Below are 14,949 nucleotides of genomic sequence, written 5' to 3'. Positions count from 1 at the left end.
GTTTGTTGTACATTTTTAATGTGATTGTTTACATTTTTTTGAAAGTGTTGATTCTCTCGGGAAAGAACCAGCTGAAATGCATGAGGTCAAAAAGAGCTTCCCTGTCCCCTCTACTCCCCGCTCCTCCTGCAGAGTCAATCTGCTCTCCTAACCTCAGGCCAGCCCCCAGGCTGCCCCTTATCATCACCAGCTTTGCTGATCCACAGTCAAAGGCACAGGCAGGCAAGGGGACATAAGAGACTGTCCCTGCCCTGCTTCTTCCCCTGCCACTCCACCCCCACACTTTTCCCTCTAGCCATACCCAATCCTGACCATTCTGGAACAGCTCTGTCTTTTCATGCCTCCATGACTTTGCACATGCTGTTCTTGAAGACTGGAATGCTGTCTATTCCTTCCTTCTCCATTTCCAAGACTCCTACAGTCTTTGCAAGACAGCTCAGATGTCACCTCCTCTGTGAAGTCTCATCCCCTACCCACCAGCTATGAGTCCTCCCTGTCCTTGGTACAGACTAGCTAGCTCGTCTGTATACTGCAGCAGTCGGACTGCACTGACTGTTTGCAAGTCGGTGTGTCCCCCCATGTCCCCAGCTGTGTTGAAGCTTCATCTCTGCTCCTAGCAGGTGCCAAGAGAAGTCTGAGTCACTTTGATTTTTTTTTATATTACTGGTATATATGAAAATGAAGAGATGACAAAACAAGATCACAAATACTGAGGCATATTTTTAAACGTTTAATAAATTAATCTTTCTAAGACAAAAAATTACAACATAATTGTGTGGCTCACGAGATAACTATATGGTTTATTGAAATATAACTTATAGTGCTCCATAGGCACAGAGGTCTGTTAATAAGAGACAAGTTTAAGGTTATACAAGAGGGTCTTCGATCAAACTGGTCAGTGGACCTGACATGACGTATAAGCCCATTTGGAGATAATGTCAAAGCCTAAATTGGAGACCTTGGCCAAATGGTTCTCCTGGCCCCTCTGTACACAGTAGGTGCTCATTGTTTGCTGAATATGGGACAAATACAGCTTTCCAAGTTGGTTATTGAAAACCCACATACAGTAAGTATTCCTAAGAAACAATGAAGTTCTGAACAATGGACCAGGAAGCCACCTCCTCCTCCTCCAGTGACCCCAATCCTCAGAGTTCAGCTGAAGGCTGAAACAGGAAGCCCTTCACCCACTTTCTTTCCTCCCCCTCATCCACTCTTCCACTCCCTACCACCCCCCCACCCCCACCCCCCAGGGGCACCAAATGCAGTTGCGCTTTCCATAGCTCTCAGCCTCTCTTCTCCACCCCTCTGGAGGGTCCCAGGTGAAGAAAGAGAACAGCACTTACAGAAGGAGGCAGGCAGCCAAGCCAGGCTTAGAGAGTTGCCCTGCCCCCAGGCAGCCCTGAGGAATAAAAGAAACAGCAGAGGACAAAGAAGGGTTTAAAGCAATGGAGCAAGGGGGGAAAAAGACCTAAGAAAGTTTACAAAGCAATCTGTCAGAGAAGGGATGAAAAGGGAGCCCTGCTGGGCTGAGGGGCTCAGGCCTCTCAGCTCAGCTCACCTCATATTAGGCCCAGTTAGAAACCTACAATTAGCCAAAGTATGAACAGATCCCCTTCCTCCTGTTCCAGAGGTTTCCCTGAAGGTGAGGCCCTATCTTCCTGGGTCCCTGGCAGCTCTAAATACCTCTCTTCTACTGGGCTCAATACACCAATTCACTGGAACCCACCAAACTGGTCAAACCTCCACTTCCCTCAGGATTTCCAACAGAAACATTATGTGAGGATAAGGTCACCAGCAGATCCTCACAGCTATCAAGCCACTCTGATGTCTCAAATGTTTTAGCCAATGAAAATATCCACAGGCCTTTCTGGAAGTCTCCTCTCCCACCCAAAGCAGGATTAATAACAGCTCTCATCTGGGTGTTCACTCTGTGTGGCGTGTTTTAAGTCATTTACTGAGTTGATCACTACAACCTCAGGCGTGATTACCCCATTTTACAAACAGGAAAATGGGGCCTGCAGAGATTAAATTGCTTTCCAAAGGATACACAGCCTGGACTCTCTGACCTTGATGCCCACACTCTTCCCACTAGGGACATTGCCTCTTGAGGATCCTCTGTGATTCCATTGTGGGTGTGTGTGGTACCCATATCTATTTTAGATGAGGTAAGATGGTACATTTCTGTGGTATCTTAAGAATTCCTACCCTCACAGTTGGGGGTGAGGAGTGGGACTAGGAGAGTTAGCCTCATGGCTGGGTAGGGTCCTAAGTTCCTTTTAGACACTTGAGTAATTTAACTACAAATAACTGGGCACTGGGAACAGGAGCTCACTAATAAAAGCATTGCCTGGAGTCATGTTCAGAAAAAAAAAAAAAAATCGAGTCACTCAGTGGGTGGATGTATCTGCAAAACAAAAGAAAAGCCCCTTTCCCAGCCCAGGCAGAGAAGTCTCCTGTACAGTTAGAGACAACAGGCTTCTGGGCACGTAGCCAAGGTTCTGGGGATATTTATAACTTGAAGAGGGTGGGAGTCCCTAATAAGCTGCTATATTCTTTTTCCATCACTTCCCTCTCCAAGGCTACAGCGAGCTCAGAGCTCTTCTCCACGCAGAATGCCTGCTTTCCCTAGTGCTTGGCTTCCATTGTCTAATTTTCTCATCCTGGCTGGGGAAAGGGAAGGCTGCAAGCCCTTCCGTTCTGAAGAACTCCAGCTGAATGCAGCTTAGCTGCTGGTGGTGTTGGCTAGCTGCTGTGGTCTCAGAGGAATCTGCCCTATGAGCCTGTGGTTTCTCAGCTGCCTGAGAGTCTGAGGTCTTGGGAATCTGTAAGTCTCCGGGATCCGCCTATGATTTCTGGGCTTTGCCTGCAAGTCTACGGATTCGACATCTACCTGCGGGTCTGAGATATCCGGGATCTGCCAGTGATCTCTAGAATATTTCCGAACGCCTGAAGTCTCAGAGAACTTTGCCTGCGGATCTGGAATCTGTTGGGGCCTCTCGGATCTTGGAGCCCACGATCTAGTGGATCTTTTGCGGGCCAGGAGGTAAGTGTTCGTTCTCAGCTCGGGTTTTCGGCTTCCTATCTTCAGCCAGTCAGAACCATTAACATCCTTAGGGCCCGCCCGGTTCTGGCCCTCAAAAGGCCAATGACCCATCCCAACGGTGCCGGAGGCCTCCAGGAATTCTTTTAACAGACAAGCCCTCAGGATGTTAAGGATGGCCCTTCCCAGAGTTGGGGCCTGGCTCGCTCCTCCTTACGCGCTCTATCCCTTACATTCGCTCAGGGTTTTCGCTTCCCCTCCGCTAGGCGTAACTCAGTCACCCCCTCAAGGGGCGCCTTCTTTAGAAGGACGCGGTCCGACGCCCCTATAGGGTTAACAGCGATGAAGCGGGGATACCGCCTGGCCCAGCCGCGGACCGCGCTCGTTGGCCCCCTGGCGGCGCGGGGTCTTTTGGAAGTTGTAGTCTGCATAGCGGGTTGAGAATGCCGGCGGCGCTGCTGGGAGATGTAGTGCGTGGGAGGAGCTCAAAGTTCCAGCGCGGCCGCCGAGTCTCCCCTGGGGAGTGGGCGGCTGTGGCTTTCCTTTCAGGCCTGGGCTGTCAAATGAGGGCTAATCCCAGCGGAACCCAACACAGGCCAGCACCTATATTAGGCCCGACGTTGCAGTTAAGGTCCAACTCAAAATAAGCTTCTAGGGCCATGAGGAGGAGCAGGGCAACCTCCTGGCTTAATCGGGCTATGGTCTTCAATAGAAGAAAGCGGAAGATACTCCACCTTAGCTAGGAGGACATGCTTCTTCACCCTTTTGTTCTTTTCCCTCCTTGGCTTTTGGCCCCTAACTGGCCTTTGTACGCTGGACTGGAACTCCAACTCCCGGCAGGCCACAGGGCTAGACGCAGGCGTGATGAGGGTGCCCAGCCAGGCTACGGGAGGCGGGCCTAGTGTTCGGCTTGTAATTGGTAGAGCGTTTTTCGACCTTCGCTTGCTGATTGGCTGAGGCAACTGCCGGAAAGGGCCCAGCCTCAAGATAGAAGAGCAGAGGCGTTCTGTGGGCTGGGCTGAGAGCCGCCTCCCTGAGACTGCAGCAGCTTGACCCCCGGCGGGGGAGAGACGGAGCCAGGGACCTGTCTTAGTAAATTACGGCATTGCCTCCACCCCTTGGTGGCGGAGACACAGAGGGCGGGTCGCGCTCGAGGGTCAGAAAGGAGAGTGACCCTGCCCGGGTCCAGGGCCCTCCCCACCGTCTGGCGGCCAGAACTCCAGCCCTGGGGAGTGGGCAGGGCCTGTTCTCTCTGTGCCTCACGCCCTGCTTTTCGCCTCCTTTAGCGCTGTCTGCTTGCTGCTTTTCCTGCTCTCTCTCCTGGGAGGCGAATCCTTGAGCCCGAGATGGCAGCGACCCTGCTCATGGCTGGGTCCCAGGTAAGCCAAGGGTGGCTTTGCGGACCCTGCCTCTGCTTACCCATCTCGTCCCAGTGTTTCTTTGCTCTGCAAATCCCTGTGGGAAATTCTCTGGGATTAGTATTTAGCTCAGTTCGGTATTCTGTTTCCAGGGACCCAGTACCAGGCCAATTTAGCCACAGACAAGCATTTATTGAACACCGGCTGTATGCCTTTAAATACCGGGGAGACAAAAGATAGATGAAACGGGCCCTCCCCGCCTGCTCACAATCTGTTGGGAGACAGACGGCATCCGGTTAACCATGATACAACGTGATAAGAACTCTATTTGCCGAAGGAAGAAAGTGCTATAGTGTGGGAAGTGGGCGTGATTAATTCTGAGAGGTCTGAGGAAGGAGTGGAGCAAAGTAGAGGGATGGGGGCCACTGAAGAATAGTTGGGACTGGAACAGAGCCTTAAAGGGTAGTAGGATTTCTCTAGTCGGAGAAAGATATTCCAGGAAAAGAGGAACATAGTGAATAAAGGTATGGAACAATGTAGGTGCTAGATGTGTTCTGAGAAAAGTACAGCTAGAGGATAAGGTTCCAGAGTGGGACAGGGCGATTTGGCCTTGGTACCAGAGCAATCAGCTTTTAATTTGTTCCCTACTTTACCACATCTCTTTTTAGCTTATTTATTTCTTTGGAGTCCGCAGATCAGACTTAATACCTTTTGCCTCCTCAGTGATGTTAGCCATGTATCTAATTTCAAGAAGAAAAACTGTACTACCTCAGATACCAAGTAATGAGGAAGCATTGTGTGATTTCAGGCACCTGTGACATTTGAAGATATGGCCATGTACCTCACCCGGGAAGAATGGAGACCTCTGGACCCTACACAAAGGGATATTTACAGGGATGTTATGCAGGAGAATTATGGAAATGTTGTCTCATTAGGTAAGTAAGTATTCTCTACTTTTCTTCATCCCACGTTTTTGAGACTGTGTCAGAAGTGGCTTGGCTCTTTCAACAGAACCTACTTGTTTGATTTTTAAAGTGCTTAATTGGTATTGGCTTGAGTTGAGTCCTCAGGCATATCTTTGAGTGTAGGAACATCAAGGTCATATTATCTCAAAAGAAAGAATGTTTCTGCACACTTTAGAAACATTCATATTTCTTGTGCCCTGAGTCATTTGCCATTCTCTAGCCTGTTTGTACAGATTACTGACCAAACAGGTCTGACATAATGGTGCTTGCCAGGATATAAATGCCCCTGTAAATGGGCTTTTACTAGAAGATGAGGGGGTTCTGATCCAAGTTCAGGGAAAGACAAACGCCACCTTTCTATGTTTATTTTGGCTTCAGAGCCCTAGCTTTGCTTCAAGTATTTTATTTACCTGGAGTACGTACTTGTCTAGAGATATTTCAGTTTCAGAGTTGATCATAGATTTTGAGTGTGTCAAATGTTGTTCTGGGAGAATCTTGAACTGAGATCACAAATTCTATTAGTGAGAAAACTACTTTTTTGATGATTTGCAAACCCGTCTTTTCTATTAGTTATCCTTTGATCTGCGTGTAACTAAAATAAACAATATGTTCTTGAGCTAAACAGACTTTGGATCCACTTTATCTCCTGTTTAGACTTGACAGAAGTTAGCAACCATGTATGGTTCACTAGGTCATCTGCCACCCATTAAGACTAATCCTTTTTTTTTGAAACCATTATTCCTATAGCATTTTCCAGAACAAAAGGCAGCTATGAGGGATTTTTTTTTTTTTTTAACTTGAGCTCTCTCTGATGTCCCAAGTTTCTTGGCTCCTTCCTTTAGAAAAGCAACTAGAAATGAAATTATCTACAAAGATGTATTGCAGTCTGTAACCCAAATATTCCACTCAACCCAACAAAAATAAGAAATTAGAATCTTAAAGAAATGTGAATTTACATGTCTATGGTTCTGCCCAGGGAGCACTTGTTAGAAGCATGGAAGCATCAAAAAAAGAAAGAAAAGCAAGTAACTTGCTTAAATAAGTTTGAGAGTGGGTTAAATAATGTTTATAAGGATCCTTTACCTCAAGACTCTTTAGGTCCTTTAACTCATTATCAGGCATTGTGAATTCCTAAGAGGATGTCGTATGCATCATTTACCAAACTAATTTATCCTTTTCCCAGCATACCTAGTAACATCTTTCTGAAGAGTATACTAAGAAACACAACTTAGAAAATGCAGTGTCTGGTAGAAAGTTTCTTGTATGCAGTGGTTGTATATTTTGGTTTTCATTTGAAGACTGTACTTAGTCAATGCTGAGAATGTTCTGAGCTGGATATCTTTTTTTGCCTTCTCCAGCCTTCCCACCCCTACCAATTTTTATTAAAAAGACATTAGAAAGTAGGTAGTAGCATTTCATTCAACTAATACTTAACATAAATAAATAATTTATTTTTTTTCCATGCTAACCCAATAGGTTCTTAGTAAATATTATATAATGATGATGATGAAGGCTTGATCAGTTAAGAACAAACACATATACTCACCTGCATTTGCACATAAAATATCTAGGCTCTTGGCTATTAGAGATTCTAATTTAGAGTCTCATTCTGTTTTTGGTTTTCTTCTTTTGGAACAGTAGGAATATATACAGTTTTCATAAGGAACCATCAACTGTATTGATACAGAGCATGAACTTTTATAGGCAAACCCGAATTTGAATTCTGGCTCCACCATTTATTACTAACTATATGACCTTTTGCCAATCACTTCTTTCAGTCTTGAATTTCTCATTTAGGAAGCGAAAATCATCATAATGCCTGACTCTCAGGGTTGTTGAGGTAATTCATGTAAAGAACTTAGCAGAGTGCCTTGCAGACAGCAGATAATTTTTGTGTTTTTACTACTACTACTACTACTACTACTACTACTACTACTACTACTACTACAATTATTACTATTTACCCTTTATTACAGATTTTGAGATCAGAAGTGAGAACGAGGTGAACCCAAAGCAAGAGATTAATGAAAATGTAGAATTTGGGACTGCATCTGAAAGACCTGTTGGGAATGCTGAGGAAAATCCTGAAAGTGAAGAGGCCTTTGAAAGCAGAGATAGATCAGAAAGACAGTGGGGAGATTTAACAGCAGAAGAGTGGGTAAGCTATCCTCTCCAACAAGTCACGGATCTGCTTGTCCACAAAGAAGTTCACACAGGCATCCGATATCATATATGTTCTCATTGTGGAAAGGCCTTCAGTCAGATATCAGACCTCAATCGACATCAGAAAACCCACACTGGAGACAGACCCTATAAGTGTTATGAATGTGGAAAGGGCTTCAGTCGAAGCTCACACCTTATTCAGCATCAAAGAACACACACTGGGGAGAGGCCCTATGACTGTAATGAGTGTGGGAAAAGTTTTGGAAGAAGCTCTCACCTTATCCAGCATCAGACAATCCACACTGGAGAAAAGCCCCACAAATGTAACGAGTGTGGGAAAAGTTTCTGCCGGCTATCTCACCTAATCCAACACCAAAGGACCCACAGTGGGGAGAAACCCTATGAGTGTGAGGAATGTGGGAAAAGCTTCAGCCGGAGCTCTCACCTAGCGCAGCACCAGAGGACCCACACAGGTGAGAAGCCTTACGAGTGTAATGAATGTGGGCGAGGCTTCAGCGAGAGATCTGATCTCATCAAACACTATCGAGTCCACACAGGAGAGAGGCCCTACAAATGTGATGAGTGTGGAAAGAATTTCAGTCAGAACTCCGACTTGGTGCGCCATCGCAGAGCCCACACGGGAGAAAAGCCGTACCACTGTAATGAATGTGGGGAGAATTTCAGCCGCATATCACACTTGGTTCAGCACCAGAGAACCCACACTGGGGAAAAGCCATATGAATGTAACGCTTGTGGGAAAAGCTTCAGCAGGAGTTCTCATCTCATCACACACCAGAAAATTCACACTGGAGAGAAGCCCTATGAGTGCAATGAATGTTGGCGAAGCTTTGGTGAAAGGTCAGATCTAATTAAACACCAGAGAACCCACACAGGAGAGAAGCCTTATGAGTGTGTGCAGTGCGGAAAAGGTTTCACCCAGAGCTCTAACCTCATCACACATCAAAGAGTTCATACAGGAGAGAAGCCTTATGAATGTACTGAATGTGAGAAGAGTTTCAGCCGGAGCTCAGCTCTTATTAAACATAAGAGAGTTCACACTGACTAAGTCCTATAATTATGACTGAGAAACGGTTCATTTGAAGGTACAATTTTATTTGATATCGAAGAGCTCTCTCAAGACTGAGCTTATATTGTACCAAATTTCCTTGTTGTGGGCCACACGCTGGAATATCAAAGAAAACAAGGTATTTGAAATTGTGACCCACAGCTTAGGGAATGATACCCCCTCCCCCAAATAGTGATTTTTGTTCACTCAATTACTTCATCGAAATCATCCCCACAAGTAACTGGAAATCTGAAGACTAGGGGATAAATGCTGGTAAATGCTCAGGCCAGGAAATGGAGTATAATTTTTAGAAGTCATTTCTCCCATCCTTGGCCCAAAAAACTGTGCTAGGGGAAATGTTGGACTGTAATGTGGTGGTCACACTGCTTTGGAAAAATAGAACCAGAGACTGCCTGAATTGCCACACTTATTCACTCACTATAGTAGTTGGGCACACACATCTTCCCCCTTCAAAGGGCTTTTTCCTTGAGTAGCTCATGCATTTATATCTTTCTGACATCCTGAGAACTGGATTCTGCACAATGAAGGCAATGATCATACTTTTTCTCTTCATTGTTTCTAATTAACTTTTTAAAATCTTGCATCTTTGTGAAAGCTAACTGAAGATACAGATTGAAAGAAAAAATGAAACACATGTTTGGGGACCAAGGACTCACCAAGGATGGTGACTTTAGCAAGTGATGCCCACTGTTGTTATTGCCATTAATAAGAATTTATTAATTTTCTTTGAGGATCACTGTAGGGAATATTGTAGGGAAAATATCTTCAAGGAAAGATAGGACCATAAGTGATGGTTGAGTGTAAGGAGCAAGTGGAATTGACCTTAGGGAAGGAAGCACAGAGCCCCTTCTCAAGGAACACGAGTCATTTCTGTGTTTTTTCCCGTCTATTTCAGATCAATTCTTCCTATACTGCTAACTCTAGGATATGATAAGGGCCACATCCCATTGTTTCTCTTAGCTTGCATAAAGGCATGTGTATGTATAGTAAAATGTGTATTCCAATAGAAACTGAATTCACACAGAATTAGCATGTTCTTGGGTGATGTTGATTGTGTGACAGAACTACAGACATAACTCCAATGTGAGGAATGTCCTTTTTTTTCATTACAAAAAAACTTTAAACACTAGCGCTCTAGTGTTCACTTTCCTATAAGATCTGTCTTTGTATTGAACTAAGCACTTGTTTATATTTATCAGTCAATTGTGAGAGGTAATGACTGGACAGATAGGTTGATTGTCCTGTTCTCAGACTGAATATCTTCTCTTTGGGCTAGTCATAAGAAATTAAACCTAGATAGGAATGTATTTTCATCCTCTCAGCCTACAGATATAAGTGGTTAAAATAAGAGTTGACCCAGTGTAAGCCCAGTAGTGTCCTTATCTCAGCCCAAATAGGAATTAAAGAATATCTTAAATATTGGTGCTTATCTAAGCACTTGGGAGTGAGAGTGGGAGGGAATTGATGCCCAGGAGATGGGACTGAAGTAAGGAATTTTTTTTTCGAGTGTGCCCCACATTATTTCTACTGTGCTTTATTGTGAGTGCTGTAACATTTGAAAAATACTTTGGCCATAGCTCTTCGAGACTTGGTATAAAAGAAACCAGTGGTCTCTCTTGGGTAGTGTATTGTAGTGAGTTATGACCCACAGCTGTGAGGGGACCGCATCCCTTGCAAATGACACACTGAAAGTAACAAAATGAAAAAACACTCCACCAAGGAGCTTTCTGTTGCCATTCCTATTTCAATACAAACTAGAACAGGGAGGATGTTTTTTGTTGTATACAGAACCTAGCAGACTGGATATTCATATTTTAATTGTCGAATGACTGACATGTTCTTGGTGACTAAACTCAAATATGTCTATTCCTGTATCAGTGTTGCTGATGGTTTTAATGAATATCGAAGTTCTCTTGTTTCTGTGAGCCACTATAAGTATCAGCTTTGGAATGGCCATAGAAGACAACATCTCCATGACCTAACTGTATTTCACCCCCTTTTTATTCCTTACTCTCCTGCCCCACTTTAACCTGTTCCTGCTGCTGCTTTTGGCTTCTAAGTGCCCCAGCCATCTCTCCATACACACACTCCAGCTGGGAAGTTAAAAGGGCAAGGGCCGGACCAGCTCTGTCTCCTCTTTCTGCCAGTTGCTGTCCATTTGCTGTGTTGAAGTTATGCATCGGACTCTCTTTGCTAATGCTTCTTGCATGCCTTCTCCCAAGACTCTGGCTACTTCTGCACATATCCTGAACACTTTGTGCCTGTTTTCCTTGGTTGTGGAGAGTGAATGAACAAATGCGTATGTAGAGCAGTTTTCCTTATGGTATTGGTCACAGTTATCCTAATGTCTTATCTAAATCTGTATTCTAACAATATTCTATAATTAAAAGTATAATTTTAAAAACTCAAAAACCTGAGAATTGTTTTAGTAATCCCTCACAGATTCATAAAATTGCTTTTCCTCAGGTTCATTAAAATTAGACACAGTTGTCTTTACATTCATTCATTTGTACAGATGCTCTTATGGAAATTTGGGGGTACATTGTCTTCACAAATATTGCCATATTTCGAGAAATTGCAAAAACCTGGACAGATTCCTATGAAGATTCAGCTGGTAAAGCAACATGGAAATATTTGGTATGAGTGACTCATTAGCTTTGGAGAAAGGGAAACGGGGGGAAGCAAAACCCACATCCAAAAAGAAAAATGAAAGGAGGCCTTGTTGCTTTAAGGAGATATTTTTGGGTATCAAAAATACTAAAACAATTTCTACTGAACCAGTATTGAGATTCCAGAACAGAGATACCTCTTGAAACAGTCAAAGCTCTCTATTTATGACAGAGTTGCACAGTCTGCCTAAGCAGTGATTATGCGTTACCAGGGTGTGACCACAATTTTCAAATTACAAGTAATTTTCTCTCATGAAAACTTTTCAAACGGAGGGCCAATCTAAGCAAAGGTAGGAAGTGGAAGTGCTTTAAAGGGGACAAAAATACAAATATGGGGGGAAAAACTTGAATTAACCCTATAGTCAAGAAACCTTTTTGAAACATTTTTTAAAATTCTCTTCATTCTACATGTTTTGCACTTTTAATTTCTGGTAAGGAAAATGCCAGTCCGCCTGGAGAAATTCACCCAGAACCTCTCCTCTAAGGGTATTTGAAATGTTAATATTTCACCATTCTTACAATGAAGCAGGTTTCTTTCTGGTGTTCTCTAGGAGGCTAGCGTCGATTAGGGCTCTGCTTCAAAGACATTAGGACCCCACTGGGTGCACTGAAATGATAATTTCTTAAGTGGTTCCCTAGTGTTTCAAAAATCAGTGTTGTCCAAAAAGGAGTTCCAATGCCCTAGGAAAAATGGGCTCTGAAGCATTGGTTAGATACCCACTTCTGCAGTGCAGTAGCCGATTTAGGCTGCTCTGTGGGACACCAAGATAAACGACCATTAGTGAAAACAATTGAATAAAATTAATAGGAGAAAATTACCCTGTAACAACCTAAAATCGTCTAGTAGTTAATCCCATTGTATTATCTATTTTCCTAAATGCTTCGTGTTCAAGGTTTGCATCATTTTCAGCTTCTCCAAAGGTGGTTTTATTTTTACTTCTGGGAGAGATTGAGGCTGATGACATCAAATTCTCTCTGAATTTCACACCAGCCCCTGAAGCTAGCTGTCCTGTAGATGTCTGTGCTCGGAAATTACCCAAGCACCTTAAAATTAACCCCCAAACTGAACATACTGCTTCCTTCCACCAATCCCCACCTACTTCTCCTGTTTCCTAACTCAGTCATTGCCTAGTTATCTAAGCTAGAAACTTGCGTATCATACTTGACAACTCCTGTTCCCTTAGCCACCCTCCCCAAATCAGTAATGTTAGTTGAATAATTAGTCATCCAGACATGACCTTACCCCACCTCCTAAATATTTCTCAAGTGCGCCTATGTTGCCCTACTGCCACCATTTACCATGTGACCTTGGGCAAATTACTTAGCTTTTCTGCTCCTTGGGTTTCTCATCACCTTATAGAGTTGCAAAGATTAAATGAGACAATGGGGCTCAAAATATTAGTTGCAATTATTCAGACCATTACCAGGCCACATCTTTCTTACAGAAACAACCTCCTAATGATTCTCCTCATTTCTATTTTCAACCCCCTTCAGTCTGTTCTCCCTTGCTGGAGCTGGAATGATCTTTCTGAAGGGCAAATCCCTGGTCACCACTCTTCTGTCTAAAACCTTGTCATGCTTGCTATCACCAGCAGCATACAATGAAATTCCTTCAGTGTAATTTATGAGGAGGCCATCCGTGATATGGCCTCTGCTGCTCTCCTCAGCTTCTGTTCTCTGCACTTGCAGCACTCTCCAAAGCTGCATCTTTTTCTCTCTACTCTTCTGGCCAACTCCTCCTCATCCTTCAGGTCTCATACCTAACTTGTTCTCAGTGAACTTTTCCCTGCCCATCAGACTGGATCAAGTGTTCCTTTCAGTATTCCCTGGGTTTATCCCAATTAAAACTGTTTATCCCTGTTTTGCTATTGCCTGTTTACTTTTTCATCTCCTCCATCAGACTTTGAGATCCTTGAAGAAGTTGCTGTGTCTTGCTCATTTGTGTATCTTTAACCCCTAGTAAATGTTTAACAGCGTAGGCAGGCAAGAGATATTCTTTGGATAAATGAGAGGAAAATAAACTTCATTCCCTTCAGCAGGGCTGGTGACCATACAAGCTATTCATTTAAAAAAATTATAGACATTCTGTCATAGAGTATGTGGTGGGACCTTATGTTGGAGGAAGAAGGCTCCCAGATGTAATGAAACTCACCACTGGCCACCAAGGTAAAGCCAGAATAAAGACTTCTGCCCCCGTACTTGATGAGTCATTGTCGTTTTTGGAGGGTTACCTAGGAATAGATTTTTTTTTTCTATGCAGTTTTGGAGACATGTTGCAAAGCAGGCTGTCAATATGGAGAGCTTGGGCAGGATTCTAAGCTCCCTGCTCTAAGTTTGGACTCTGGTCAATCTCCAAATCCTCTAAGCCAAGAACATTAGTCAATGGTTGTTAACATTTTGGAGAGGATAAGATTCCTTTGAGAATCTAATAATAAAAGTTTTGGATCCCTCGTTTTTATTGAATTTTGAGAGTCTTTTCTATATTTTGGATATAAGTTCTATATCAGATATATGATTTGCAAATATTTCCCCTAAGTTTTTGGCTTGTATTTTCATTCTTTAATAGTCCCTTTCGAAGAACCAAAGTTTTAAATTTTGATGAAGTCTAGTTTTCTGATAGGATTTTTACCTTTTCTAACTCTCTACATTGATAGCTTTTGCGTCATAAAATTTACATCTTTGGTTTTTAGGCAAGGCAAGGAAGAAGCATGCTTTCTGAACTTCATTCCTGTTTAGTTACTTCCACTATCTTGGAGTTCAGGTTTTAGCCCAGGTAGTAACTACCATTAGATCAGAGTAATTGGGCCTCCTCCCTGAGACTTGCTCTTTAGAGGCCCTGATCTGGCCTTACTCCAGTTGCACTTTTCCACATGGGGCAAAGGAGACATACCCATTCAGAGTTCACATCTCCTATTCTCCTTCTGAATTGCAAATTCCCAGTATCCAGAACCTTGGAATTCTTTGCCCAAACAGCCCACTTACAAGCCTCTTCCTCGGGTTCATTCTCTTGAGAGTATACCAACCTGCCTGTGTGTACCCACAGGCCTTAGGTTTGGGAGGATGGACAGAGCTCAGACCTGCAGGTTGGGCAGTCATGCATGTGGATGTGAGGGCCTTTCTGGAATGGGACAGAGCTGAAATAGGAAAATAAGGGGGCTGGCCTCCATCTGTATTCTTGTTCCAAACATGGTTCTAGGTATACTATCAAACATTTCCATTAATGATTTATGATAAGGAGTCAGAACCTATGAAATCCAAATTTCTGAGGTGAATGATTTCATTGGATGCATGAGTATGCTATGAATAGAACCAGAACCCACAAAGAGGAAGAATCTGGGTTGGGTATAAAGGTTAAACGTTAATTCGATCATTTAACGAGATTTTGTTGAACAGGAGCTTATGTACTCAGCGTTAAGTGTAGGACTGAATGAGATGAAGGCTCTACCCTTGTTGAACTTATATTCTGATTGCGGGTGGGGGGATGGACCATAAACAAAGACGTATTATAATGTCAGGTGTTAACAAGTGTAGTGGAAAAAAAAATGGAATAAGGGAAGTCGGGTAAAGGGGAGCTCCTATTTTAGAGAGAGTTGTTAAAGAAAGCCTCTCTTAGGAGGTGCATTAGAGCCTAAGTTCTGAAAGTAATCAGAATATGTGGGGGAAAGTA

The 14,949-nt window shown here is 43.5% G+C and overlaps 2 protein-coding genes across 4 annotated transcripts; one reads left to right on the top strand and one right to left on the bottom strand.

The window, feature by feature from the left end:
* The first annotated feature begins 2,275 nt into the window (after positions 1 to 2,275).
* Positions 2,276 to 13,480, top strand: ZNF436 (zinc finger protein 436). 3 transcript variants are annotated; one of them, XM_016126770.2, is made up of 4 exons: positions 2,276 to 3,043; positions 4,327 to 4,419; positions 5,207 to 5,333; positions 7,340 to 13,480. In XM_016126770.2, exons 2-4 carry the CDS (start codon positions 4,387 to 4,389, stop codon positions 8,590 to 8,592), a joined length of 1,413 nt encoding a protein of 470 aa, XP_015982256.1. In that variant the 5' UTR covers positions 2,276 to 3,043; positions 4,327 to 4,386; the 3' UTR covers positions 8,593 to 13,480. The 3 variants fall into 3 exon arrangements, with proteins under 3 accessions (XP_015982256.1, XP_015982258.1, XP_015982257.1); XM_016126771.2 differs by lacking the exon at positions 2,276 to 3,043 and adding an exon at positions 3,454 to 4,132; XM_016126772.2 differs by lacking the exon at positions 4,327 to 4,419 and having other exon boundaries at positions 2,277 to 3,043.
* Positions 2,723 to 3,154, bottom strand: LOC118610429 (putative uncharacterized protein ZNF436-AS1). The gene has a single exon (XM_036230281.1). The coding sequence runs from the start codon at positions 3,152 to 3,154 to the stop codon at positions 2,723 to 2,725; it is 432 nt and encodes a 143-aa protein (XP_036086174.1).
* Positions 13,481 to 14,949: the final 1,469 nt, after the last annotated feature.

Source organism: Rousettus aegyptiacus, unplaced genomic scaffold (assembly GCF_014176215.1).
Source record: "Rousettus aegyptiacus isolate mRouAeg1 unplaced genomic scaffold, mRouAeg1.p scaffold_m13_p_1, whole genome shotgun sequence".
Taxonomy (NCBI): Eukaryota; Metazoa; Chordata; class Mammalia; order Chiroptera; family Pteropodidae; genus Rousettus; species Rousettus aegyptiacus.
Note: the sequence above shows the minus strand (reverse complement) of the source record. Positions and strands in the feature narration are given on the sequence as shown.